Source organism: Salmo salar, chromosome ssa11 (assembly GCF_905237065.1).
Source record: "Salmo salar chromosome ssa11, Ssal_v3.1, whole genome shotgun sequence".
NCBI lineage: Eukaryota > Metazoa > Chordata > Actinopteri > Salmoniformes > Salmonidae > Salmo > Salmo salar.
Genome location: NC_059452.1, coordinates 30,605,194 through 30,629,222, shown reverse-complemented (window position 1 = coordinate 30,629,222; position 24,029 = coordinate 30,605,194). Strand labels below are relative to the sequence as shown.

Here is a 24,029-nt window from a genome sequence, read left to right as displayed (position 1 = left end):
TCAAAACAAAAGACGTCTAACACTAGTACCTCTAATGACCTCATCTCAACCCTGATCCCTTAATGTTGTACAGCCCATCAGCCTGATCGAGACAACTCTCATACAGAGAATAACGAGCCCAGAACAGAGAGCCTGCTGAGTCTCATATACCTACTAATTGAACCAGATCCTTTATCTGGCTGAACCATCTCTCACAGCCATTTACACACACTACAACAACAGGTAATTACACACAGACAGCACAACATGACTAGCAATGGAAGTGGTGCTTTAGTCCTTTTGAGGAAGAGCAGGGGTAAGAGGAGAGGTGTTTTAAAGACTAGGCAGGACCCCTGGGATCATATGTCACACAGAAGAGGACACTGCCAGCAGACAAGGGAATAGGGTCCCAAGTCCCACCATGACTTGACAATGACACAAATTCAATATGCCAGCTGCATACATCAAAATACATCGCAAATGCAACCGACTGAAATGATTTAGAAATGCAGGAAAATATACATGTGTGCACACACACACACACCTTGAGGCAGTAATCATTGTGGTGGTGATAATGAGGCACATCAGAGTGTGAAGCACCAGCTCTGGTTGTGTGTGTGTGTGTGTGTGTGTGTGTGTGTGTGTGTGTGTGTGTGTGTGTGTGTGTCTCTTCAATTATTATTATAACAGGCAAAAAAAATGGAATAACAGATGTTCTCTATCCATCAACATTCATCCATTACAGCATGTTTCTGGTGAAGAGCTTAATTGCTGACTACTATGCAGGGCAAGTACAACAGAGGAGAAGGCATGAGAGAGGAAAGAGGTAAGGAGAGGGGCAGGAGAGAGTGAGGGAGAGTGAAAGAGAGTTATTGAGGAGGGAAGGATGAAAAGAGAGAGTAAGAAAGAGTAGGAGAGAGCGAAGAGGAAAGGACAGAGACGTGTTTAAAAGCGGTAGGAGAGGAGAGACCGTGGTGAGGGTCAGACCTGGACGTAGAGCAGGTTGAGCTGGACCGGATCTCGTGAGTCCACGTTCTGGTCTGAGTAGAAGAACTTCCTCCTGAGCAGAAGAGTTTCGGTCTCCTCCACCCCCTGCTCACGGAACGTTCTGCTGTGGTCAAGCCAGTTCACTGAACAAACACACACACACTGATATTAACTCGGAAATGCACAGATTCTGACCTTCTCAATAAACTTCAAATCTAACCATAATTCTCTCCATTATAGTCAACCCAAGGGGTTACTCAATATTTTGTAAAACCAAAATCCATGTTGGCGTCAGTGTTGCCCTGAAGGAGGGTAGAGATAATGTCAGTAGTGGTGTAAAGCTGCCCATCAGTTTGATGGATGTGCCAATATCTAGAGGCTGGAGAGGAGCTGCCCTGTCCATGGCCTGTATGACTGAACACTTCACAGCAGGCCAAGACAGACGTCTATTGCCTACAGCACATGAGAAAATGGACACTACTGCTCAGGAAAAAAAGAGGAAAATACAATTTGATGTGCGATAACAGTATGCAACTCAAATCACTATTAAAATAATACCTTAACCAAAAATGTCTGTCAAATCAATAACCGGGAAATAATGTTGCTTCTGTCCAAACTCTTATGAAACATGCAGATGTATCAAAATGTATTTTCAGAACAGACGACAGAGCAAAACTTAAGGATAGCAGATGCAAGTTAGCTAACTAAATAATCCTGTTACTGCTAACTTTATTCCAAACATATTTGGCTCAAATGATCAACTTGGTTAAATTATTAAAAAATGTACCATAAGGGAAATTAAATTGGCTTCAGCATCAACATGTTCCCAGAACCAGTGGCAGTTTGTAGAGATGGCAGGTAGCCTCATGGTTAAGAGCGTTGGCCAGTAACCGAAAGGCCGCTGGTTCGAATCCCCAAGCTGACAAGGTGAACATTCTGTTGATGTGCCCTTGAGCAAGGCACTTAACACCCAATTGCTCTGGATAAGAGCATCTGCTAGAGACGTTTAGCCTCAACTGAGGCCCTATGCTTCACTAGGAGTTAAAAATAATAAGTTAAGTTGGCCTAAACTCACAGTCGTCGTCTGTGTGAAGCTTGGCTTTGAGTTTCTCCATCTTCCTCTCGTCTCGGAGCAGAGTCCTGTCTTTCTTCAGGGTGCCTGTCCCATCCTCCTTCTTCTCCTCCATTACCTCCTGGATCACGGAGTACTCCTCATAGTTGGTGATTCCTGAAATCACAGGGAAACGCTTTCAGACAACCTCAAACCACTGGCTCTCCTATGACAGGTGTTAAAACAAATCATGTAATCCAGGTTAATTGTTAAGAGGAATTAATTGTGGTACAAAAGGAAGCCGACTCACATTCTACTGCATATCATCACCTTGAGACAACCTCAACTCACTAGCTTTCCTATGAGAGGTGTTTTACAAATAATGGACCACTCACCTATTCTACTGCATATTGTCACTAGCAGCTCTCCCACTGTTTTGGAGTCGTCTACCATGATGGTTTTCACAGCTCCATCCAGCATCTTGATCTTCAATGGCCTCTGTTTCTTCTTGTAATCAAGGATATCCTGAGAGGGAGGGAGAGCAAAAGATAAACTGTGAATGTGGCGAAAAGTAGAGCGAGTGATCAAACATTAGCCAGTCGAAGGAGAGAGGGATGAACGGAGGGCAGAAAATCTAATTTAACGGTTGCCTATTCCTTCCCCACAACTCTCTCATTTCTCACACATAGCAATATGAAAAAGGTTTTCCTCTGAACTACATACTCTGTCATTCCAACAGGCCTGGTACTTCACCCTGCTTTTAAAACACACAGCACTTGTCTAGAGAGGAAATACTAATGGAAAACGCATCCTATGAACACGTTTGACGTTTGTGATCTTTGAGGACCGACTTCAATCAAGAATAGTGTCAGTGTGTGTATGTGATCTGTCAACATTCACCAACACCACCATACATCTCATACTTTAAATACTTTCTCCATGGCAACAACTACAAAGAACCCTCGCTACAGTAGAGAACCCTCGCTACAGGATAGGACTTGTCAGATTACTAAGGGTTACTGTAGGTATACTTTAGGTAGGTTTTTACCCCGTTCCGCAGCATGTAATAATCCAGAGTCCTTCCTGACTCCAGCCAGATGCCTTTCCTGGGGTCCTCATCAGAAAGGAACAGACCGTAGTCTGAGGCTGGAAGACAATAGGAATAGAAGTTACCATTAGCAATAGGATGAATGATGCATTTCTAAGCCCTTGTTTCTAGTGTTGAGGCAGGTACCATTCTAATTCTTCCAAAGTGCATCCTCCCTTCCTTGAAGTAATCAGTGCTAAGACATGACTGGACAGATGAAAGCCACATGGTGCCCTTGCTTTCACCTGTTAAGGAAGGATGGTCTATAAAGGAATTTGAACGTGACCGCAGTCGCTTGTATGTCTGTGTCTTGTGACTGTACCTTGTCCAGTCTGGGCTTCAGGAACCCTCTCTCTGATGATTCTGCAGGTGTCGTAGACGGCCGTGGACGGCTCAAACTGCATGGTCTTCACCAGGTTGCACTGGCGGACGCAGATCTTCAGGGACAGGGCCACCATCTTGGCGGGCGCTGTGGGGGGTATGTCTACACCTGGGGAGAATGGAAGGTGAGATCAGTATAAGATGTGGATGAGAACAAAGGAAATACAACTACTTAGTTATTTTCCATGAAGCCAAGACACAGACGTGACCACATCGCATTAGTAATATTTCACAGAATTCATTCTTGTGAGTTAGAGCCTATGACAAATTCACAAGTTTTCAAATACAGTCCATCTGTTGTCTGGGAAAAAACGAAGGGGGTCAAAACTGAATTCATGTCTGTATCTGGATTTAAACAACGTGAGAAGAACACTGCCATCTGTCTGTCTGTCTCACTGAGCGGGCAGAATGTTCAGCCACTCAGACAACCTGAAACTCAATTTATCTGTAACCCAGACAGAGAAATAAGCCATGTGCCACCCAGAGACGACATAGAACATATCCTGCATATTACTCTGACAAGGAGAAATAACTGCACCTGGTTGATACGCACTCTGAGGGTTCAAGTCTAATCAACAGTCTATATACCTACAACCATTTCACTACACCTGCAATTTCATCTGCTAAAAATGTGTTTGTGACAAATCAAATGTGATTTGACAGCGTATGGGGAGGATTTCCTACCTCATATACAACCTTCCGGACTGACCAGAACAACCTGCTCAAGTTATAGGACTAGGGCTGCTACGGTGCCCGTATTACCGCCACACCGGTGGTCAGGAGTCATGAAGGCAGTCAAATTCCAAGACTGTTTAGTTACGATAATTAGTCTTCTCCAAGCTCTGATGCTGCTGATGGTCATCAGTAGTTTACCAAACTTGTTAACTGCCTGGTACTCTGCACTCTACTGTCCTTCTAATCACTCTGACAATGCAAATGTGATCGAAAATCAAATCAAACACTTCATGAGATCATGTTGCGCAACATTTCTATAGGCTATGCAATTGCATGAGAAAACAGTGGTGCCCTCTATTAAAAAGAGGATCCAATCAGCTTTCTATAGGCTAGGCCTACTATATTTATTTCTCAACTTCCCTAATATTAAGCACATTGCTTCTCTTTACAACAGGAGTATAGCCTACCTGGCTGGCATTAAAAAAAATACATTTGCTATTTAAGTGCATAGGTGACAAGTATTTTTCCCCCTGCCTGTTTCAAGATGGGTGCATGATAATGGTCCATTCTAAATCAAAACTAATTTCGCATATATTATTTAGTATATGTAAAGACAAGATTCAATCAAGAGTAGTCTGATGGATGACAACATTAGCTTGTGAATTATATATTATCATTTGTGAATGATGCCCAGCATCATTTTTTTGGCTACTTATTTAAAAATCATAGTCGCACACCTCATTTAGCCTAGCCCATAGGCCTATATGTTTTGATAAGGTTTGTATCACAACTAAAGTGGCAAAATGACTTCTTAAAATTAAGCACATTAAACCGCTTTACAAGGGGTGTAGAGCCTAACTGGAAAATAAAACAAAAATCTAATTTTATTTGTCACATACACATGGGTAGCAGATTTTAATGCAAGTGTAGCGAAATGCTTGTGCTTCTAGTTCCGACAGTGCAGTAATATCTAACAAGTAATTTAACAAATTCACAACAACTACCTTATACACACACACACAAGTGTAAAGAGATGGAATAAGAATATGTACATTCAATGTGTATGTGACAAATAAAATTTGATACTATAAAATAATCTAAAATAATGCCATGGAATTCTAAGCAAATCTTGTCCGCTAAATGAACTAGTGTAGCCCACAGCCATATGGCATAGCCAGGACCTAACATAGACAACTCAGAGTACGCTATTCTGTTCTTCTGAAATAGACATTTTCTTCATATCATGTTTCTTTAGAGCTGTCTAAAATAAATGTATTTATTGTGAAGGTGTAGGCTATATTACATGGTTTTATTCGACTTTTTATAGACGTTCCAAAGTTCTGCATCAGATGCTTGTATAGAAGCCAAGTGACGCTAAATTTGTTTATGTTAATTAACGGTCAATTACCGTGAGACCGGTAGTTATTTGCTTGACAATCACCGGCTGATTAAATTTTGTTTCCGCCACATCCCTATATAGGACTATCTAACTGCATTTACCAATACTGAAACATGCATGAGAGCACCAGCTGTTCCAGAAGACTGTGCGATCACGCTCTCTGCAGAGTATGACCTTTAAACAGGTCAACATTCACAAGGCCACAGGGCCAGACGGATTACCAGGACGTGTACTGCGAGCATACGCTGACCAACAGCAAGTGTCTTTACTGACATTTTCAACCTCTCCCTGTCCGAGTCTGTAATAACAAAATGTTATAAGCAGACCACCATAGTGCCTGTGCCCAAGAACACTAAGGTAACCTGCCTAAATTACTACTAACCCGTAGTACTCACGTCTGTAGCCATGAAGTGCTTTGAAAGACTGGTAATGGCTCACATCAACACCATTATCCCAGAAACCCTAGACCCACTCCAATTTGCATACTGCCCCAACAGATCCATAGATGATGCAATCTCTATTGCACTCCACACTGCCCTTTCCGACCCGGACAAAAGGAACACCTATGTGAGAATGCTATTCATTGACCACAGCTCGGCGTTCAACACCATAGTGCCCTTAAAGCTCATCAATAAGGTAAAGACCCTGGGACTAAACACCTCCCTCTGCAACTGGATCTTGGACTTCCTGACGGGCCGCCCCCAGATGGTAAGGGTAGGTAACAATACATCCGCCACATTGATCCTCAACACAGGGGCCCCTCAGCGGTGCGTGCTCAGTCCCCTCCTGTACTCCCTGTTCACTCATGACTGCATGGCCAGGCACGACTCCAACACCATCATTAAATTTGCCGATGACACAACAGTGGTAGGCCTGATCACCAACAACAACGAGACAGCCTATAGGGAGGAGGTCAGAGACCTGGCCATGTGGTGCCAGGACAACAACCTCTCCCTCAACGTGATCAAGACAAAGGAGATGATTGTGGACTACAGGAAAGAGAGGACCGAGCACGCCCCCATTCTCATCGACGGGGATGCAGTGGAGCAGGTTGAGAGCTTCAAGTTCCTTGGTGTCCACATCACCAACAAAATTACATGGTCCAAGCACACCAAGACAGTCGTGAAAAGGGCACGACAAAACCTATTCTTCCTCAGGAGACTGAAAAGATTTAGCATGGGTCCTCTGATCTTCAAAAAGGTTCTACAGCTGCACGATCGAGAGCATCCTGACTGGATGCATCACTGCCTGGTATGGCAACTGCTCGGCCTCCGACCGCAAGGCACTACAGAGGGTAGTGCGAACAGCCCAGTACATCACTGGGGCCAAGCTTCCTGCCATCCAGGACCTCTATACCAGGCGGTGTCAGAGGAAGGCCCTAAAAATTGTCAAAGACTCCAGCCACCCTAGTCAGACTGTTCTCTCTGCTACCGCACGGCAAGCGGTACAAGAGAGCCAAGTCTAGATCCAAAAGGCTTCTTAACAGCTTGTACCCCCAAGCCATAAGACTGCTGAACAGCTAATCAAATGGCTATCCGGACTATTTGCATTGACCCCCGCCACATTCTTTTTTTACGCTGCTGCTACTCGCTGTTTATTATCTATGCATAGTCACTTTACTTACCCCTACCTACATGTACATACTACCTCAATTAGAATTACTGGTACAATTACTGGTACCCCCTATATAGCCTTGTTAGTTATTTTATTGTTGCTCTTTTATTTTTTACTTTAGTTTATTTAGTAAATATTTTTCCTAAAACTGCATTGTTGGTTAAGGGCTTGTAAGTAAGCATTTCACGTTAAAGTCATGTGACAAATACAATTTAAATGAAGTCTGGTGGATTTTACAGGTCAGGTTTGGCTGTGAACACTTCCATTTGGCTCTTTTCTTCACTAGCAATAAACTGAAACATCTCTCTTTATTAGGCTGCCAGAGGGAGCCTTAAAACATGAAATGGCTGGCATCAAATGGGAGAACTGACAATTAATGTTCTTAGTAACAACCAAACCATCACTCATTTACACAAGTAGGTCTTGATTATTGCAATAATAAATACAAATATTTGTCATAAGAATACGCTTGGCATGAGATGACTGCGGCAGGCTAACGAGAGGATGCCCTGCTATCAAACATGGATTACCACACCAGCCTGCTATCCTTCCTATTCTCTCCCTCAGACGAGGAAGGATTTTCTGAGATCTCGTCAGGTTTTGAAACACCTTCCAGTACACTGAAAAGCAAACCCACTGTGGGAGAAAGGAATATAGAAACGACAATGTACAGTGAAATGACAAGGTAGAATAATGGCATAGCTTTATGATAATGTTCAGATTATTAAGTTTACAGTAGGCAAGTAAATGGGATGATGTTTATGGTCATGTGTGAGCAGTCTAAGCCCTTGGCTTCCAGATCCCCCCATATCCATGTCTGACTACCTGCTACTGTGTGACATCACCTCTATAGCCACCTGTCATTTGTCCTGTCCTCCAGACCACATCCATTCAATTAACACCAGTCAATAAGGGCTGCAGCCACCCAAGGCAGGCAGGCAGAGACGGGTAAAGGCAAACACCTCTGCCTGTTCCGCACTACCAAGGTCACCTCCAGCCAAGCGGTCTGACAGAGAGAGGAGAAAGACCCTCTTGTGCGCACACAGCCTCACAGCTGATTCACGTTTATCATACATCTCAATGTCTAATAAAGGAGAGCAGAAGAATATCTGAAGCATACTTCAGGTCAACAATAAAACATAAGGAAAACAACCCAAGGTGAAATCTGAACCACTTCCTTTAGCGGGAGAGAGAGAGAGAGATGGACAGAGAAAAAGAAAAGGGTTAGAGCATGGAAAGAGGGAGAGAGCGAGAGAAAGATGGAGAGAGAGAAAGATGAGAGAGAGAAATAGGGAGAGAAAGGAGGATAGAGTATATTTATAGAGAGAGAGACCATGTAGTTCAATAGATGAATGAATGAGCCTGGTCCTGCTGGGAATCCCCAGGCCTGGTTACTGTAACATGGTCTCCAATCCAATAGGAGACTACAACACTGGAGGGCCACTGGGATGGACATTCAATACACGGACAGAACACATCAATGTGGTCGCAAATACAATACTGTGTGTGAGTGTGTGTGTGTGTGTGTGTGTCCACCAATACAATATAGCCTCATCATATGACCGTCAGGTTGGCTCGACAACAGCACATGGCCTCGGGTTAACACAATGAAGGTTGGAATAGAATCACATCTGCCTCAGATTTGATCAAGTTTCATTTTGCAAAAATGTAATCCCTATGGCCAATTCTACATTCAACCATGATGAACTCAAATTAGCCTGCTGCAAGTGAGATGGATTTGTTTGGGGAGAAGGACGTGGTAAAAAAACGACTCAGAGAGCAACATCTGGTGCGAAGCTAACAGTGAGAGACGCAGCAGGCTTCTTAAATATATTCTTGATAAACTGAGGCTAAAGGGTCTAATGCATTCCCGGAGCATGTAGCAGACTATGATCCATCCATTTTACATGGAGCGCCTGTGGATAATAAATAGGTTAGTGATGTCAGACCATCTTCTCCATGCAGTTAGTCCCCACATGAATGATTACAGAAACATACATGAGTTTCTCAGACTAAACAGGATGGGCCATGTTAGTTTGATGGAGTGTGTGGACACAGGTCTACTTGTGCTTGTGTACAGAATTGTGTATTAAAAGTCCTAAGAAACACCAAAGGGTGGTCGGTGTGTGAGGACCAGGTCTGTAAGTGTGGTAGAGATACAGTATGCCAGTGCTTTAGTGCATGGGTACCACACATGCAAACCTACTATGTGCAATCAAAAGACACACTGTTGCAGAAGTTAGGTGGTGTGGTGTCCCTGCTGCCTGGTTTACTTGGTGATTTATCAACTTCACATGAATCTCATTAGCACGGCATCTGGATTCTCTCCAGTACACACAGTGGGCGACGCTGAATTACGTGTGTGTGTGTGTGTGTGTGTGTGTGTGTGTGTGTGTGTGTGTGTGTGTGTGTGTGTGTGTGTGTGGGTCAGGAGGTCTGTGTCAGTAGGCAGCAGCATAAAACACAGAGGTAAGGTTTCACCCAGAGAGGAGAGGATACTCTGACCCCAGACAGACCTGCTGGAGGGTAACTAGAGAAGGAGCAAGACCGAGGCCATCTCCAGCCTCATCTATCAACTTATTGGTTACAGCCTCCCTCATCTTCACAACCCACTGTCTCTGGACACTCCATGGAGCCAAGGCTGCCTGCCTGCAGGAACATATCTAGGACGAGCTTAGCCTCTCCCGGTCCGAAACAAAATACTTGGAATCTACCCCTAGTCCTCTACTCCCCTCGCTCCTACCTGCAGCCTGATGGCTACTGACAGGCCACATCTCCAACATGTCCGTTCAGTCATGGGTTGCCATGGTTACATAAACTGCTTGCAGTAATCTTTGCCCTGACATTTTCAAAACAAAAAGGGGGGGGGGAACAACTACACACAGTCAATGTACCCACACCGCAACAGTCCCTGATTCTCCTCTCAGCGGAAGCAGTAGAACCACATCAAAAAGGCAAGGCAGTCAGCTTGGAGCAGGGAGTGAGTAGAATATACCCTGCAGATACTAAATGACACATTCTCTCCAAGACCAAACCCCTATACAGAACCAGGAGGTCACTCACCCAGACAACTCTCCACCCACAACATTTAGCACATTTATGCACAAGGAGGAACATGATCAAACCCAGCTACAATGCAGGGAAACCGGAATAGGGAGTCCCCTATGATGTCAGGTGCAGATATCAAATGACAGGCCAACCGTGGGTTTTATGATGTAGTACTGCATACATGTAGTCTGATTACTAGTCACGTCTGGTAAAATCCCTTGTGAGGGGCTTTTCAGGGACAGAGAACAGTTATGGTTTTCATGTTTCTGTTCCACCAGCTTAGACTGTTTCCCTGCAGTCATAAGAAGGTTGTGAAAGCTTTTTGAAAGGACAGCAACAACAGGAAGTAAAAGGCATCAGGCATAAATCTCAGCTCCTGAACCGGCCACTCAACGAAGGGCTGAGCCAGAGCAGACATGACAGCAGCATTTGCACTTACCACCCCTGGACCTCCTGAAACATGCTGTGTGAGCAAGCACTGTCGATAACTAAACAGTCTCTCTCTCTCTCACACACACACACACACACACACACACACACACCTCTTCTGGTTCGCCCTGTGTGAGATCCTCTTCACACTCCACTATATCTCCATGTCAGCTGGAGGCAGCAGGAGCTAAAGCACTAGATGAGCCAAGCTCAGAAGTGAGTCATTATACAGACCTCACTATGGTTCTGGGTGGGTGTTCGTCAAGCCTGCCTCTCTGACCGCCTCACTGCCTAGGCATAAACATCTCCATACAGCCCACATCAATCTCCCTGGAACACACAGCTTGCTTTGGGTAGCGTCCCAAATAGCACCACATCCCGATTTAGTGCACTACTTTTGACCAGGGGATATAGGGCTCTGGTCAAAAGTTGTGCAACAAATTGGGAATAGGGTGCATTTGGGATGCAACCTGGACACTCTTCCAAACAGAGGGATTCGTGAGACGCTCAAGAACATCTGCTTTTGAAAAAATGCAACCACTGACTTCCCTACAGGAAGATCTCACAAAAGAATAGAACTACCAGTCTGTTCTGTAGACAATAGTGTAGGTGGGATGTAGGTGTTACAAGGCTGTAGGTGCACTTACAATTCCATCAAAATGGCTGAAATACAGTGCCTTCAGAACGTATTCATACCCATAGAGGTATTCCACATTTTGTTGTTTTACAGCATGAATTCAAAATGGATAAAAAAAAAAAAATCCTCCCATCCATCTACACACAATACATCATAATGACACAGCAAAAACAAGTTTAGAAATGTTTGCAAATTTGACATTGAAACAGAAATCTCTCATTTACGTAAGTATTCACACCCCTGAGTCAATACTTTGTAGAAGCACCTTAAGCAGTGATTACAGCTGTGAGTGTTCTGGGTAAGTCTAAGAGCTTTCCACACATGGATTGTGCAACATTTTCCCATTATTCTTTTCTAAATTCTTCAAGCTCTAGTTGTTGATCATTGCTAGAAAACCCTTTTCAGAAACTAACTCAGCCACTCAGGAACCTTCACCGTCTTCTTGGTAAGCAACTCCAGTGTAGATTTGGCCTTGTGTTATAGGTTATTGTAGTGCTGAAAGGTGAAGGCATTTTAAAACCTCCCTGGTCTTTGCGGTTGAATCGGTGTTTGAAATTCACTGCGACTGAGGAACCTCACAGATCATTTTATGTGTGGGGTACAGAGATGAGGTAGTCATGCTAAACACCATTATTGTGCAGAGTGAGTCCATGCAACTTAAACAAATTTCTACTCCAGAACTTATTTAGGCTTGCCATGACAAAGGGGTTGAATACTTAGACTCAAGACATTTCAGCATTTCATTTGAACTCATTTCAATACAGTAGGGAAGAGGAGAGCATGTCAACAAGTCAAATGTCTAAAAACGTGATTCCACTTTGACATTATGGGGTATTGTGTGTAGGCCAGTGACAAAAAATCTCTATTTAATCCACTTTACATTCAGGCGGTAACACAACAAAATGTGGAAAAGGGGGTGTGAATACCTTAAAAGATACTGTACATATTATCCATATAGAGTACTGTGTATACACTATTCAATACATTACATTCAAAGCATTACACAACCTACATATTTTATTTATTTTCAGTTTCAGCTCACTTGATCATTTCCTATGACTTACAACACAATATTCTACAGGCTACATTCTGTCCCTCAAGTCTTTCACTATGTGGGACAGCCCCATCAGTGACACAGCAGCATGGATTTTGTCCTAAAGAAAGGGAAATCAACACTCTGTCATGTTCTAGATACAGTTGAAGTTGGAAGTTAACATGCACTTAGGTTGGAGTCATTAAAACTCATTGTTCAACCACTCCACACATTTCTTGTTCACAAACTATAGTTTTGGCAAGTTGGTTAGGACATCTACTTTGTGCATAACACAAGCAACCTCAGAAAAATTGTAGACCTCCACAAGTCTGGTTCATCCTTGGGAGCAATTTCCAAATGCCTGAAGGTACCACGTTCATCTGTACAAACAATAGTATGCAAGTATAAACACCATGGGACCACGCAGCCGTCATACCGCTCAGGAAGGAGACGTGTTCTGTCTCCTAGAGATGAACGTACTTTGGTGCGAAAAGTGCAAATCAATCCCAGAACAACAGCAAAGGACCTTGTGAAGATGCTGGAGGAAACAGGTACAAAAGTATATATATCCACAGTAAAACGAGTCCTATATCGACATAACCTGAAAGGCCGCTCAGCAAGGAAGAAGCCACTGCTCCAAAACCGCCATAAAAAAGCCAGACTACGATTTGCAACTGCACATGGGGACAAAGATCGTACTTTTTGGAGAAATGTCCTCTGGTCTGATGAAACAAAAACAGAACTGTTTGGCCATAATGACCATCGTTATGTTTGGAGGAAAACGGGGGAGGCTTGTTGTGGGAAGCTTGTGGAAGGCTACCCGAAATGTTTGACCCAAGTTAAACAATTTAAAGGCAATGCTAGCAAATACTAATTGAGTGTATGTAAACGTCTGACCCACTGGGAATGTGATGAAAGAAATAAAAGCTGAAATAAATCACTCTCTACTATTATTCTGACATTTCACATTCTTAAAATGAAGTGGTGATCCTAACTGACCTAAGACAGGGAATTTTTACTAGGATTAAATGTCAGGAATTGTGAAAAACTGAGTTTAAATGTATTTGGCTAAGGTGTATGTAAACTTCCGACTTCAACTGTAGTTACACATAATCCTCCTACTCATGATTCCTCTCAAGCCTCATCACTGCAGCTGCTAGCTGGAATGAGAACACACAGGACACATTCCAGTTTCAAACTCCAGTTCTGAAAGGCTTCAGCTCCAGAAGACATCTCTCTGCTTGGCCTGCTTCCCAGTCCTGACAGGTGCAGGTACAGGCCACTGGGTTTCTGCCCAGGCTATACAAGTTGACTGTGATGCCCTGTGGAAAGCACAATGGCCCTGATGGCATGGGAGTGCCTGGAAGGTGACAAATGACTGTTCCAGTGCCAGCCAGCTGCAGCAAGGGCATTGGCCTAGTGGCCTCTAACCCAGACCCAGCCAACAGCCATACCAGTAAATTGAAAACCACTAGCAAGAAGACAGCTGTGTGTGAGTGTGAGAGAGTGAGAGCGTGACGGTGTGACCATGACTGTGTGAGGCAGAGGCCTGCAGCTACACAGCCCCCCCCTCCCCTCCCCCAGAGTCCTCATCAGGCATAAACCTCATGGTTTCACTTCAGGGCAATACTTAGACAACCTTCTGATAGTTAAAGCCACATGAATACATAACTACATTCCCTTGTAAAATGTATAGCGCTATTGACTTTTGCTTCCTGATTTGAAAAGTTGATTCATTGTATTAATACTAGAAAAGAATAATGAAAGATGGAACATTCCGGCAAACACTTCAGTTCCTTGCACCCCTCTGAAAAATGTGAAACCTGTCAACAGCACGACATCACTTATTTACCGAGCATGTAATTGATCTCTTTTAGGAAACACTTAGCCTAACCACGTCATGTAAACCTCGACACAAAACGGCTCATAGCCGTTAGCGTCAGTCCCACAACAACATGTGACCTTGTCTCTTACCATTTTCCAACAACTGGTATTTTATGAATTGAGGGAGGCTTAGACAGGCAATTCAATGACGCCATGTTGTTCACTAAATATTTTCACATCAACAGAGTCCATGGGAATTGAATGTGATGTCTGCCCAGAAACGTGTTGGTTTCTCAGCCATTGAATAAAGCTATGGCAACACTGTTCATAGTAGAAGAGAGAAGACAGATAGAAGACAGATAAACAAAGCATTTTTGTAGGTAGTTAAATGACATTAACCAAGTGAAAAATAAGCAACCACCAACTAACAGTCTGCTCCAGCCCAACACTGTTGGATATATTCATTGTCATTACATTTAGTAGGTAGTGTCAAATTCTCACTAAAAATAAACATCTGCCTTCAAAAAAAGAGTGAAGATCCTGTCTTACTTCCAGAGAGGATAGTCTAGGCAGTAGCTTAACCTCTCACTCTTCTGTCAGGTCAGCCTTGAAATGACCCTCCTTAACCTTCCTGATCTATTTCAGACTGGCATGGTTCTCACTACAAATACCATTAAGGGCTCTTAAAAAGTGCTTAAAGGGCTCTACACTGCAAAACTCAATTGAACTTCTTGGCAAGAGCACACACAATCAAAAGGAAAGGCTCTACCCTGGCAAGGTTGACGATAAAGGTTAAGAGAACGAAAAATACACTACATGACCAAAAGTATGTGGACACCTGCATGTGGAATAACTCATTCCAAAATCATGGGCATTAATATGGAGTTGATCCCCTTTGCTGCTTCTGGGAAGGCTTTCCACTAGATGTTGTAACATTGCTGTGGGGACTTGCTTCCAGCCACAAGTGCATTGAGGTCGGGCACTGATGTTTGGTGATTAGGCCTGGCTCGCAGTAAGCATTCCAATTAATCCCTAAGGTGTTCGATGGGGTTGAAGTCAGAGCTCTGTGCAGGCCAGTAAAGTTCTTCCACACCGATCGACAAACCATTTCTGTATGGACCTTGTGCACTGGGCATCGTCATGCGTAAAGATGAAAAGGACTTCCCCAAATGGTTGCCACAAAGTTGTGAGCACAGAATCGTCTAGAACGTCATTGTACGCTGTAGCATGAAGATTTCCCTTCACTGGAACTAAGGGGCTTAGCCCAAACCATGAAAAACAGCCCCAGACCATTATTCCTCCACCAAACTTTACAGTTGGCACTATGCATTTGGGGCAGGTAGCGTTCTCCTTGTATCCGCCAAACCCAGATTTGTCTGTCGGACTGCCCAGAGTCCAATGGCAGCAAGCTTTACGCTACCCCAGCTGACGAACAGTTCTTGTGCTGACGTTGCTTCCAGAGGCAGTTTGAAATGCGGTAGTGAATGTTGCAACAGAGGACAGACTATTTTTACATCCTACGCACTTCAGCACTCGGCGGTCCCATTCTGTGAGCTTGTGTGGACTACCACTTTGCGGCTGAGCCGATGTTGCTCCTAGACGTTTCCACTTCACAATAACAGCACTTACAGTTGCCTGGGGCAGCTCTAGCAGAGCAGAAATTTGATGAACTGACTTGCTGGAAATGTAGAATCCTATGATGGTGCCATGTTTAAAGTCACTGTGCTCTTCAGTAAGGCCATGTATTTTTTCTAAAATCAAATCAATGTTTATTGGTCGGGTACACAGATTTGCAGATGTTATCGCAGGTGCCACGAAATGCTTGTGTTTCTTGCTCTCAACAGTGCAGTAATGCCTAGCAACACAAAACAAACATAATCCAAAATGTGAAATTAAAGAAATGTCTGAAAAAATTAAATTAACAACCCAAATAGCACTGTAAAAGTAATCCAAATGCAATCTACTCTGGATAAATCTACACAAGATAAGAATATGTACAGTAGTAGATATATTAGAGTGAGCTATGTCAAGAACACATTATAAAAGTATGCGTGTATCAACAGTGTAACTAAAAGAATGTATAGTAGTAGAAATATTAGAATGAGCTACGTCAAGAATAGAGCATATAAATACACAGAACCAAACCCCATAGCAAAATGAATAGAATTGCAGGAAATTAGCTTTCAGACCTGAGCTGCTAATGATCTGAGCTTTCGACCTAGCATCCTGGAAAACTTATAGAAACCACCATTTGATTGAGTAGGAAACCACTGCCTTCCCTCAGGAGAGGTTAGAGCTCCAAATATGAAAATTACAACTAATTTCCCTTGTTCAACTAATGCCCCATATTTAGGCAATTATCCATATGTAAGTAATTATAATATATGGATCTGTTTTTACAAATTGAGTGCAACAAACAGTGTAACACAAACCAACTGTAAAAAGCTATTAGGATATGAATTTCTCCTGGCTGTGGAAATAAGCCAGAACATATGCTTCCAACATTGAATATCACCATGAAAGTAAATGACTTTTGCCTAATTGAGAAGTAATGAAATGATCCCAAAGCATCGTACAAACTAGGCTTTTTATTCATCGCAAGGGGACCAAGTGCACAAAAGAGGTACAACGGGATTCTTAGTAGTGTAACAGTCCCGTGTAGGTCAGTTGGTAGAGCATGGCGCTTGCAACGCCAGGGTTGTTGGTTCGGTTCCCACGGGGGACCAGTACAGAAAAAAGTATGAAAAATGTATGCACTCATTACTGTAAGTCCCGCTGGATAAGAGTGTTTGCTAAATGACAAATGATTAAAACAAATGTATTAAATAAACACTTAGCTGATAGAACAATAGCTTCAAATGTGAAAGCTAGGGCAGGCACAACCCAAGCAACAGCACAGTCTTCATCGAGATTGAAAACAACCTTCACAAATCACCCCAGTCAGATATTTGCCGTAGTGATTATGCTGTCGCTGAGCACCAATAAACATCTCACACAGCCAGAATTGGCAGATATCCAAGGCACAACTTTGATTACTTATCTACGAACTCAAGCAAAACCAAACAGGAAAGGTGGCCACTCATCTGAGTCCAGTCTCACCACACAATTGGCTCGTCTCTCAAGAGTTTTTTTTTTTTACTGATCATTCCTTCTCAAGATGATAAACTAATCTTCCAGATCTATAAACTAAGGAAATGAAGGCAACTGAACGTGTGTGTGTGTAAATGAATGCATAAATGAAGAAACTACCTTCACTACAGTTTTCTAGAATGTTTTCTTAACCACAAAAAAGCTGCTACTACTATGGTGATAGTTCAATCAGAGATCCATTAGCCCTGAGAGCTGGTGGCCTTGGTGCTGCACTGATTGACCATGACAGGAGTGGACACCACAGAGAGCTATGACAAAACATCAGCAGGACTTTAGTACATAGAGATGAGAAGGTCATTGAGATCCATTAGTGAGCACCAAGTGAACATTTCCTTTATTGGTACCCAGAGGATAGGACACTCAGCAGCGTTCTGATGACAGCCAACATATTTATAGTTCCTTAATTTCCCCTCTCTTTCCCTTTCTCACTCAGACCACCAGCCACAACGCTAATGACCCACACAACACAGCAACTACTGCTGTGGAGATGGTATTAACGACACACAGTGGGGAAAACTGAGGTGTAATATAGATCATTTGGCTATACATGTCTAGAACCATTTTATCCTCGCGCTACTCCTAAACTAAGCTTATATCTCCGTAAACTTACCATGTAGATCGCCAGCAAAGCAAAGCTTTGAACAGGGTTCCAAATTAAATCTGTCATAGAACCCTAGGACTTCATTAATTTCAGAAAAACTCAGATACCCACAGCTCCTCCAACTCATTTCAGAATCAAGTCGCACCGAGTAGCCGAGCACTGTGAGCACCATACATCCAGAGAGAGTTAATTGCTCTGTGAAACCAGTTGCAGAGTCAGCATTGAAGTACAGCACCCACAGCCATGGAGAAACACAAGTACACACAAGCAGGGCTGTGGTCCACAGCCTCAGCTACACAGCTCTCCTCTCCTCCTAGTGTGTGTGGAGGCATCCGGAGTGGAGGCTGGCTGCTGACTTTTATCACAGTCAGCTAGCAGGACCAACTATTACCATAGTCAGCTAGCAGGTCCAAAATATTACCACAGTCAGCTAGCAGGACCAACAGGATGTCCCGCACATCACAGAGAGGAACTCTGCAGCTACACAGCGAATATCACTGAGCACAAGTGGAGAACATGGGTGCGTGTGGGTGCAGAGAAAGATACAGAACAAGTGTGACTGTACCTATGAAATAGTCAGCCATCGAGAGGAGTGGGCAACATGTAGACAGAGAGACAGAGGGAGGGAGAGCGGGGGAGAGAGCAGTAAAGAGAGAGAGAGAGATCTGGACTGTCTTCCTGCTATGCTCTGTTAACTCTTTCCACGCACTCTTTTACGCTCCACTTCCACAGGTCTCCTCAGAAACCAGGCAATGTTTGGGCCATTCTTTGCCCTCTGACTATGCAAACGTGACACTCCTGGGGCCACCAACAGTGACGGGATTAAAGGTACGGATGTCATGTGGTGTTTAAACAACACTCACGAACACCACTATGATATGAACAATAATATATGCCACTTTGTGGCTTTACAAGTCTGGAAACATAAATAACTACCCTTTTAAGTAGATTCTTTGCAAATGTGTGGAGATGGAGACGCCATTTAATGAAAGGTGTTGGCCGAAGCCATATAAAGGTATGAACCATGTTTCTGAAGCTTTGGTTAACAGTAGGAGCAGTGGATTTCAAAACAATCTCCATAATCTCGAGCACATTGAGTCTTACCTTATCGCTGCGTGTCATGCAGCCTAGGATATCTGCAGATATTCACAACTGAAAAAACAAGAGAATTCATGAGCTAATGTGAACAGCACAACACATAACAGATTAATGTATCCCACATACAGTGCATTTGGAAAGTATTCAGACCCCTTGACTCTGCCACATTTTCTTTTGTTAAAAACTTTTAAAAAATTTATGAAATTGATTTTCCCCCTCAATCTACAGTCGTGGCCAAACATTGAGAATGACACAAATATTAATTTTCACAAAGTCTGCTGCCTCAGTTTGTATGATGGCAATTTGCATATAGTCCAGAATTAGAGGTCAACCGATTAAATCGGAATGGCCGATTAATTGGGTCCAATTTCAAATTTTCATAACAATCGGAAATCTGTATTTTGGACGCCGATTTGGCCGATTTTTTTATTTGTATTTTTTAGACCTTTATTTAACTAGGCAAGTCAGTTAAGAACACATTCTTATTTTCAATGACGGCCTAGGAACGGTGGGTTAACTGCCTTGTTCAGGGGCAGAACGACAGATTTTTACCTTGTCAGCTCGGGGATTCAATCTTGCAACCTTACGACGCTCTAACGCTCTAACCACCTGCTTTACATTGCACTCCATGAGGAGCCTGCCTGTTAGGCGAATGCAGTAAGAAGCCAAGGTAAGTTGCTAGCTAGCATTAAACTTATCTTATAAAAACAATCAATCAATCATAATCACTAGTTAACTACACATGGTTGATGATATTACTAGTTTATCTAGCCTGTCCTGGGTTGCATATAATCGCTTAGGTACACATTGCTCCAACCATAAACATCAATGCCTTTCTTAAAATAAATACACAAGAATATATTTTTAAACCTGCATATTTAGTTAATATTGCCTGCTAACATGAATTTCTTATAACTAGGGAAAATGTGTCACTTCTCTTGCAAACAGAGCCAGGGTATATGCAGCAGTTTGGGCTGCCTGGCTCGTTGCGAACTGTGAAGACTATTTCATCCTAACAAAGACAGCCGACTTCGCCAAACGGGGGATGATTTAACAAAAGCACATTTGCGAAAAAAGCACAATCGTTGCACAACTGTACCTAACCATAAACATCAACGCCTTTCTTAAAATCAATACACAGAAGTATATATTTTTAAACCTGCATATTTAGCTAAAAGAAATCCAGGTTTGCAGGCAATATTAACCAGGTGAAATTGTGTCATTTTGCGTTCATTGCACGCAGAGTCAGGGTATGTGCAACAGTTTGGGCCGCCTGGCTCACTGCGAACTAATCTGCCAGAATTTTACGTAATTATGACATAACATTGAAGGTTGTACAATGTAACAGGAATATTTAGACTTAGGGATGCCACCCGTTAGATAAAATACGGAACGGTTCTGTATTTCACTGACAGGAAAAAAGTTTTGTTTTCGAGATGATAGTTTCCGGATTTGACCATATTAATGACCTAAGGCTCGTATTTCTGTGTGTTATTATGTTATAATTAAGTCTATGATTTGATAGAACAGTCTGACTGAGCGATGGTAGGCAGCAGCAGGCTCGTAAGCGTTCATTCAAACAGCACTTTTGTGCGTTTGCCAGCAGCCCTTCGCAATGCATTGCGCTGTTTATGACTTCAAGCCTGTCAACTCCCAAGATTAGGCTGGTGTAACCGATGTGAAATGGCTAGCTAGTTAGCCGGGTGCGCGTTAATAGCGTTTCAAATGTCACTCGCTCAGACTTGGAGTAGTTTTTCCCCTTACTCTACATGGGTAACGCTGCTTCGAGGGTGGCTGTTGTCGATGTGTTCCTGGTTCGAGCTCAGGTAGAAGCGAGGAGAGGGACGGAAGCTATACTGTTACACTGGCAATACTGAAGTGCCTATAAGAACATCTAATAGTCAAAGGTATATGAAATACAAATCGTATAGAGAGAAATAGTCCTATAATATCTACAACCTCAAACTTCTTACCTGGGAATATTGAAGACTCATGTTAAAAGGAACCACCAGCTTTCATATGTTCTCATGTTCTGAGCAAGGAACTTAAACGTTAGCTTTTTTACATGGCAGATATTGCACTTTTACGTTCTTCTCCAACACTTTGTTTTTGCATTATTTAAACCAAATTGAACATGTTTCATTATTTATTTGAGGCTAAATTGATGTTATTGATGTATTATATTAAGTTAAAATAAGTGTTCATTCAGTATTGTTGAAATTGTCATTATTACCCCCAAAAATACAAAAATAATAATAAAAAAAACGGCTGATTAATCGTAATCGGCTTTTTTGGTCCTCCAATAATCGGTATCGGTGTTGAAAAATCTTAATCGGTCGACCTCTATCCAGAATGTTATGAATTGTGATCACATGCATTGCAATACATTGCAAAGTCCCTCTTTGCCATGCAAATGAACTGAATCCCCAAAAACATTTCCACTGCATTTCAGCCCTGCCACAAAAGGAAAAGCTGACATGCCAGTGATTCTCTCGTTAACACAGGTGTGAGTGTTGACGAGGACAAGGCTGGAGATCACTCTCATGCTGATTAAGTTCGAACAGACTGGAAGCTTCAAAAGGAGGATGGTGCTTGGAATCATTCTTCTTCCTCTGTCAAACATGGTTACCTGGCAGGAAACACGTGCCGTCATCATTGCTTTGCACAAAAGGGCTTCAGAGGCAAGGATATAAGATTGCACCTAAATCAACCATTTACCTAAATCAACCATTTATCAGATCATCAAGAACTTCAAGGAGAGCGGTTCAACTGTTGTGAAGAAGGCTTCAGGGCGCCCAAGAAAGTCCAGCAAGCGCCAGGACCGTCTCCTAAAGTTGATGAAGCTGCGTGATCGGGGCACCACCAGTACAGAGCTTGCTCAAGAATGGCAGCAGGCAGGCAGGTGAGTGCATCTGCACGCATAGTGATGCGAAGACTTGGAGGATGGCCTGGTCTCAAGAAGGGCAGCAAAGACGCCACTTCTCTCCAGGAAAAACATCAGGGACAGACTGATATTCTGCAAAAGGTACAGGGATTGGACTGCTGAGGACTGGGGAAAAGTCATTTTCTCTGATGAATCCCCTTTCCGATTGTTTGGGGCATCCGGAAAAAAGCTTGTCCAGAGAAGACAAGGTGAGCGCTACCATCAGTCCTGTGTCATGCCAACAGTAAAGCATCCTGAGACCATTCATGTGTGGGGTTGCTTCTCAGCTAAGGGAGTGGGCTCACTCACAATTTTGCCTAAGAACACAGCCATGAATAAAGAATGGTACCAACACATCCTCCAAGAGCAACTTCTCCCAACCATCCAGGAACAGTTTGGTGACGAACAATGCCTTTTCCAGCATGATGGAGCACCTTGCCATAAGGCAAAAGTGATAACTAAATGGCTCGGGGAACAAAACATCAATATTTTGGGTCCATGGCCAGGAAACTCCCCAGACCTTAATCCCATTGAGAACTTGTGGTCAATCCTCAAGAGGTGGGTGGACAAACAGAAACCCACAAATTCTGACAAACTCCAAGCATTGATTATGCAAGAATGAGCTGCCATCAGTCAGGATGTGGCCCAGAAGTTAATTGACAGCATGCCAGGGCGGATTGCAGAGGTCTTGAAAAAGAAGGGTCAACACTGCAAATATTGTCCAATCAATTGAATTTACCACAGGTGGACTACATTCAAGTTACAGAAACATCTCAAAGATGATCAATGGAAACAGGATGCATCTGAGCTCAATTTCGAGTCTCTCAGCAAAGGGTCTGAATACTTAAGGAATGTTTTTTTATTTTAGAAATTGGCAAACATTTCAAAAAGCTGTTTTTGCTTTGTCATTATAGGGTATTGTGTGTAAATTGATGAGGATTTTATTTGATCAATTTCAGAATAAGGCTGTAACGTAACAAAATGTGGAAAAAGTCAAGGGGTCTGACTATTTTCAGCAGCGTCACTAATAGTGTCAGCAGCTTCACTAAACTAGAGCAGTATTATCCCATAGAGATTCTACTATGAAGCAGAATGCTTACAACTAGATATTTATTGGCCCTGATATTCGCAGTAGGCCATATGCCATTCTTTAATAGGCAGTGCTTGAGAATGAACACACTGCTCAACATGTCGGATAATTATCCATCAGCTAACCATCAGGACATTATGACTGGTTAAATGAATGAGCATTACTTAATAGGAATCAAGCCTCAGTCACCACAAGACAGCATAAGTTGAAAAGCAGAAACAAAGAGCATGATAGTGATTTCATATAACACAAGATCATACTCAAATGTCAGTTTTCAAGGATAGCACGAGGACCAAAGAAACAAATTCAGGAGGAAGAGTATGAGGAGGTCAAATCAAACTGCTGCATTCAGCTGAAAGATGGACAGTAACTGATATGTTGGGAATTTGATCACCTACTTACTCATCATTCCTTCTACTGTACACCTCAGCTTTTAACCCTTTGGGGGTTAGCCACCACAACCTGAAACACTGCTGATGTGTGGATTTTAACACTAGCACCAACAACCCAATCTTGAAAGTCAAATGTGCTCAATTCAAACATAACTGCCAGAGAGGCGGCCGGTGGGTCAGTTTTAGGTTTCTTCTGGTAACGGATCTACTGCACATCAGTCATTTCTGAAACTCCTCTGAGACGCAGTAAAAGATAGTCAGGCGACAAGAAGCCCAGTCACAGCAGGTGAGGACAGAAACGGTGGGAAAGAGCACCAACGTCAATATAGTGAGGAGGACATGAAATGGTCCTGCTTGTCAGATGGGATGTAGTGTACTCCAGCAACCTAGTCCTAATCAGACCCCTCCACATACTGTACAATTAACCATGGCTGCTTATGAAATGGCACCCCATTTCACTTTATAGTGCACTACTTCTTCTGGCTAATAAAGTAGTGCACAATAGACTATAGGGAATAGGGTTCCATTTCTGAAAATCAGCAGGAGCCATCACAGCCAGCATGTTATTCTCACTTACTAAAGGCTATGAATACCTGGAAAAGGAGAGAATGAGGTAATAATGAACTGATCA

At 42.9% G+C, this 24,029-nt stretch overlaps 1 protein-coding gene across 3 annotated transcripts in view; it reads right to left on the bottom strand.

The window, feature by feature from the left end:
* The window catches only part of LOC106562413 (talin-2), a 121,371-nt gene that overhangs the window by 61,701 nt on the left and 35,641 nt on the right, over nt 1-24,029 (bottom strand). For 2 of the 3 annotated variants that reach the window (XM_045689320.1, XM_045689322.1), the window contains exons 2-7: nt 19,000-19,047; nt 3,427-3,594; nt 3,066-3,163; nt 2,413-2,542; nt 2,042-2,194; nt 967-1,109 (exon numbers count right to left, since the gene is read on the bottom strand). In XM_045689320.1, the coding sequence (XP_045545276.1) occupies nt 967-1,109; nt 2,042-2,194; nt 2,413-2,542; nt 3,066-3,163; nt 3,427-3,562 (660 nt within the window). In that variant the 5' untranslated portion in view covers nt 3,563-3,594; nt 19,000-19,047. The remainder of the gene's footprint in view (nt 1-966; nt 1,110-2,041; nt 2,195-2,412; nt 2,543-3,065; nt 3,164-3,426; nt 3,595-18,999; nt 19,048-24,029) is intronic. The other variant, XM_045689321.1, reaches the window with a different exon arrangement.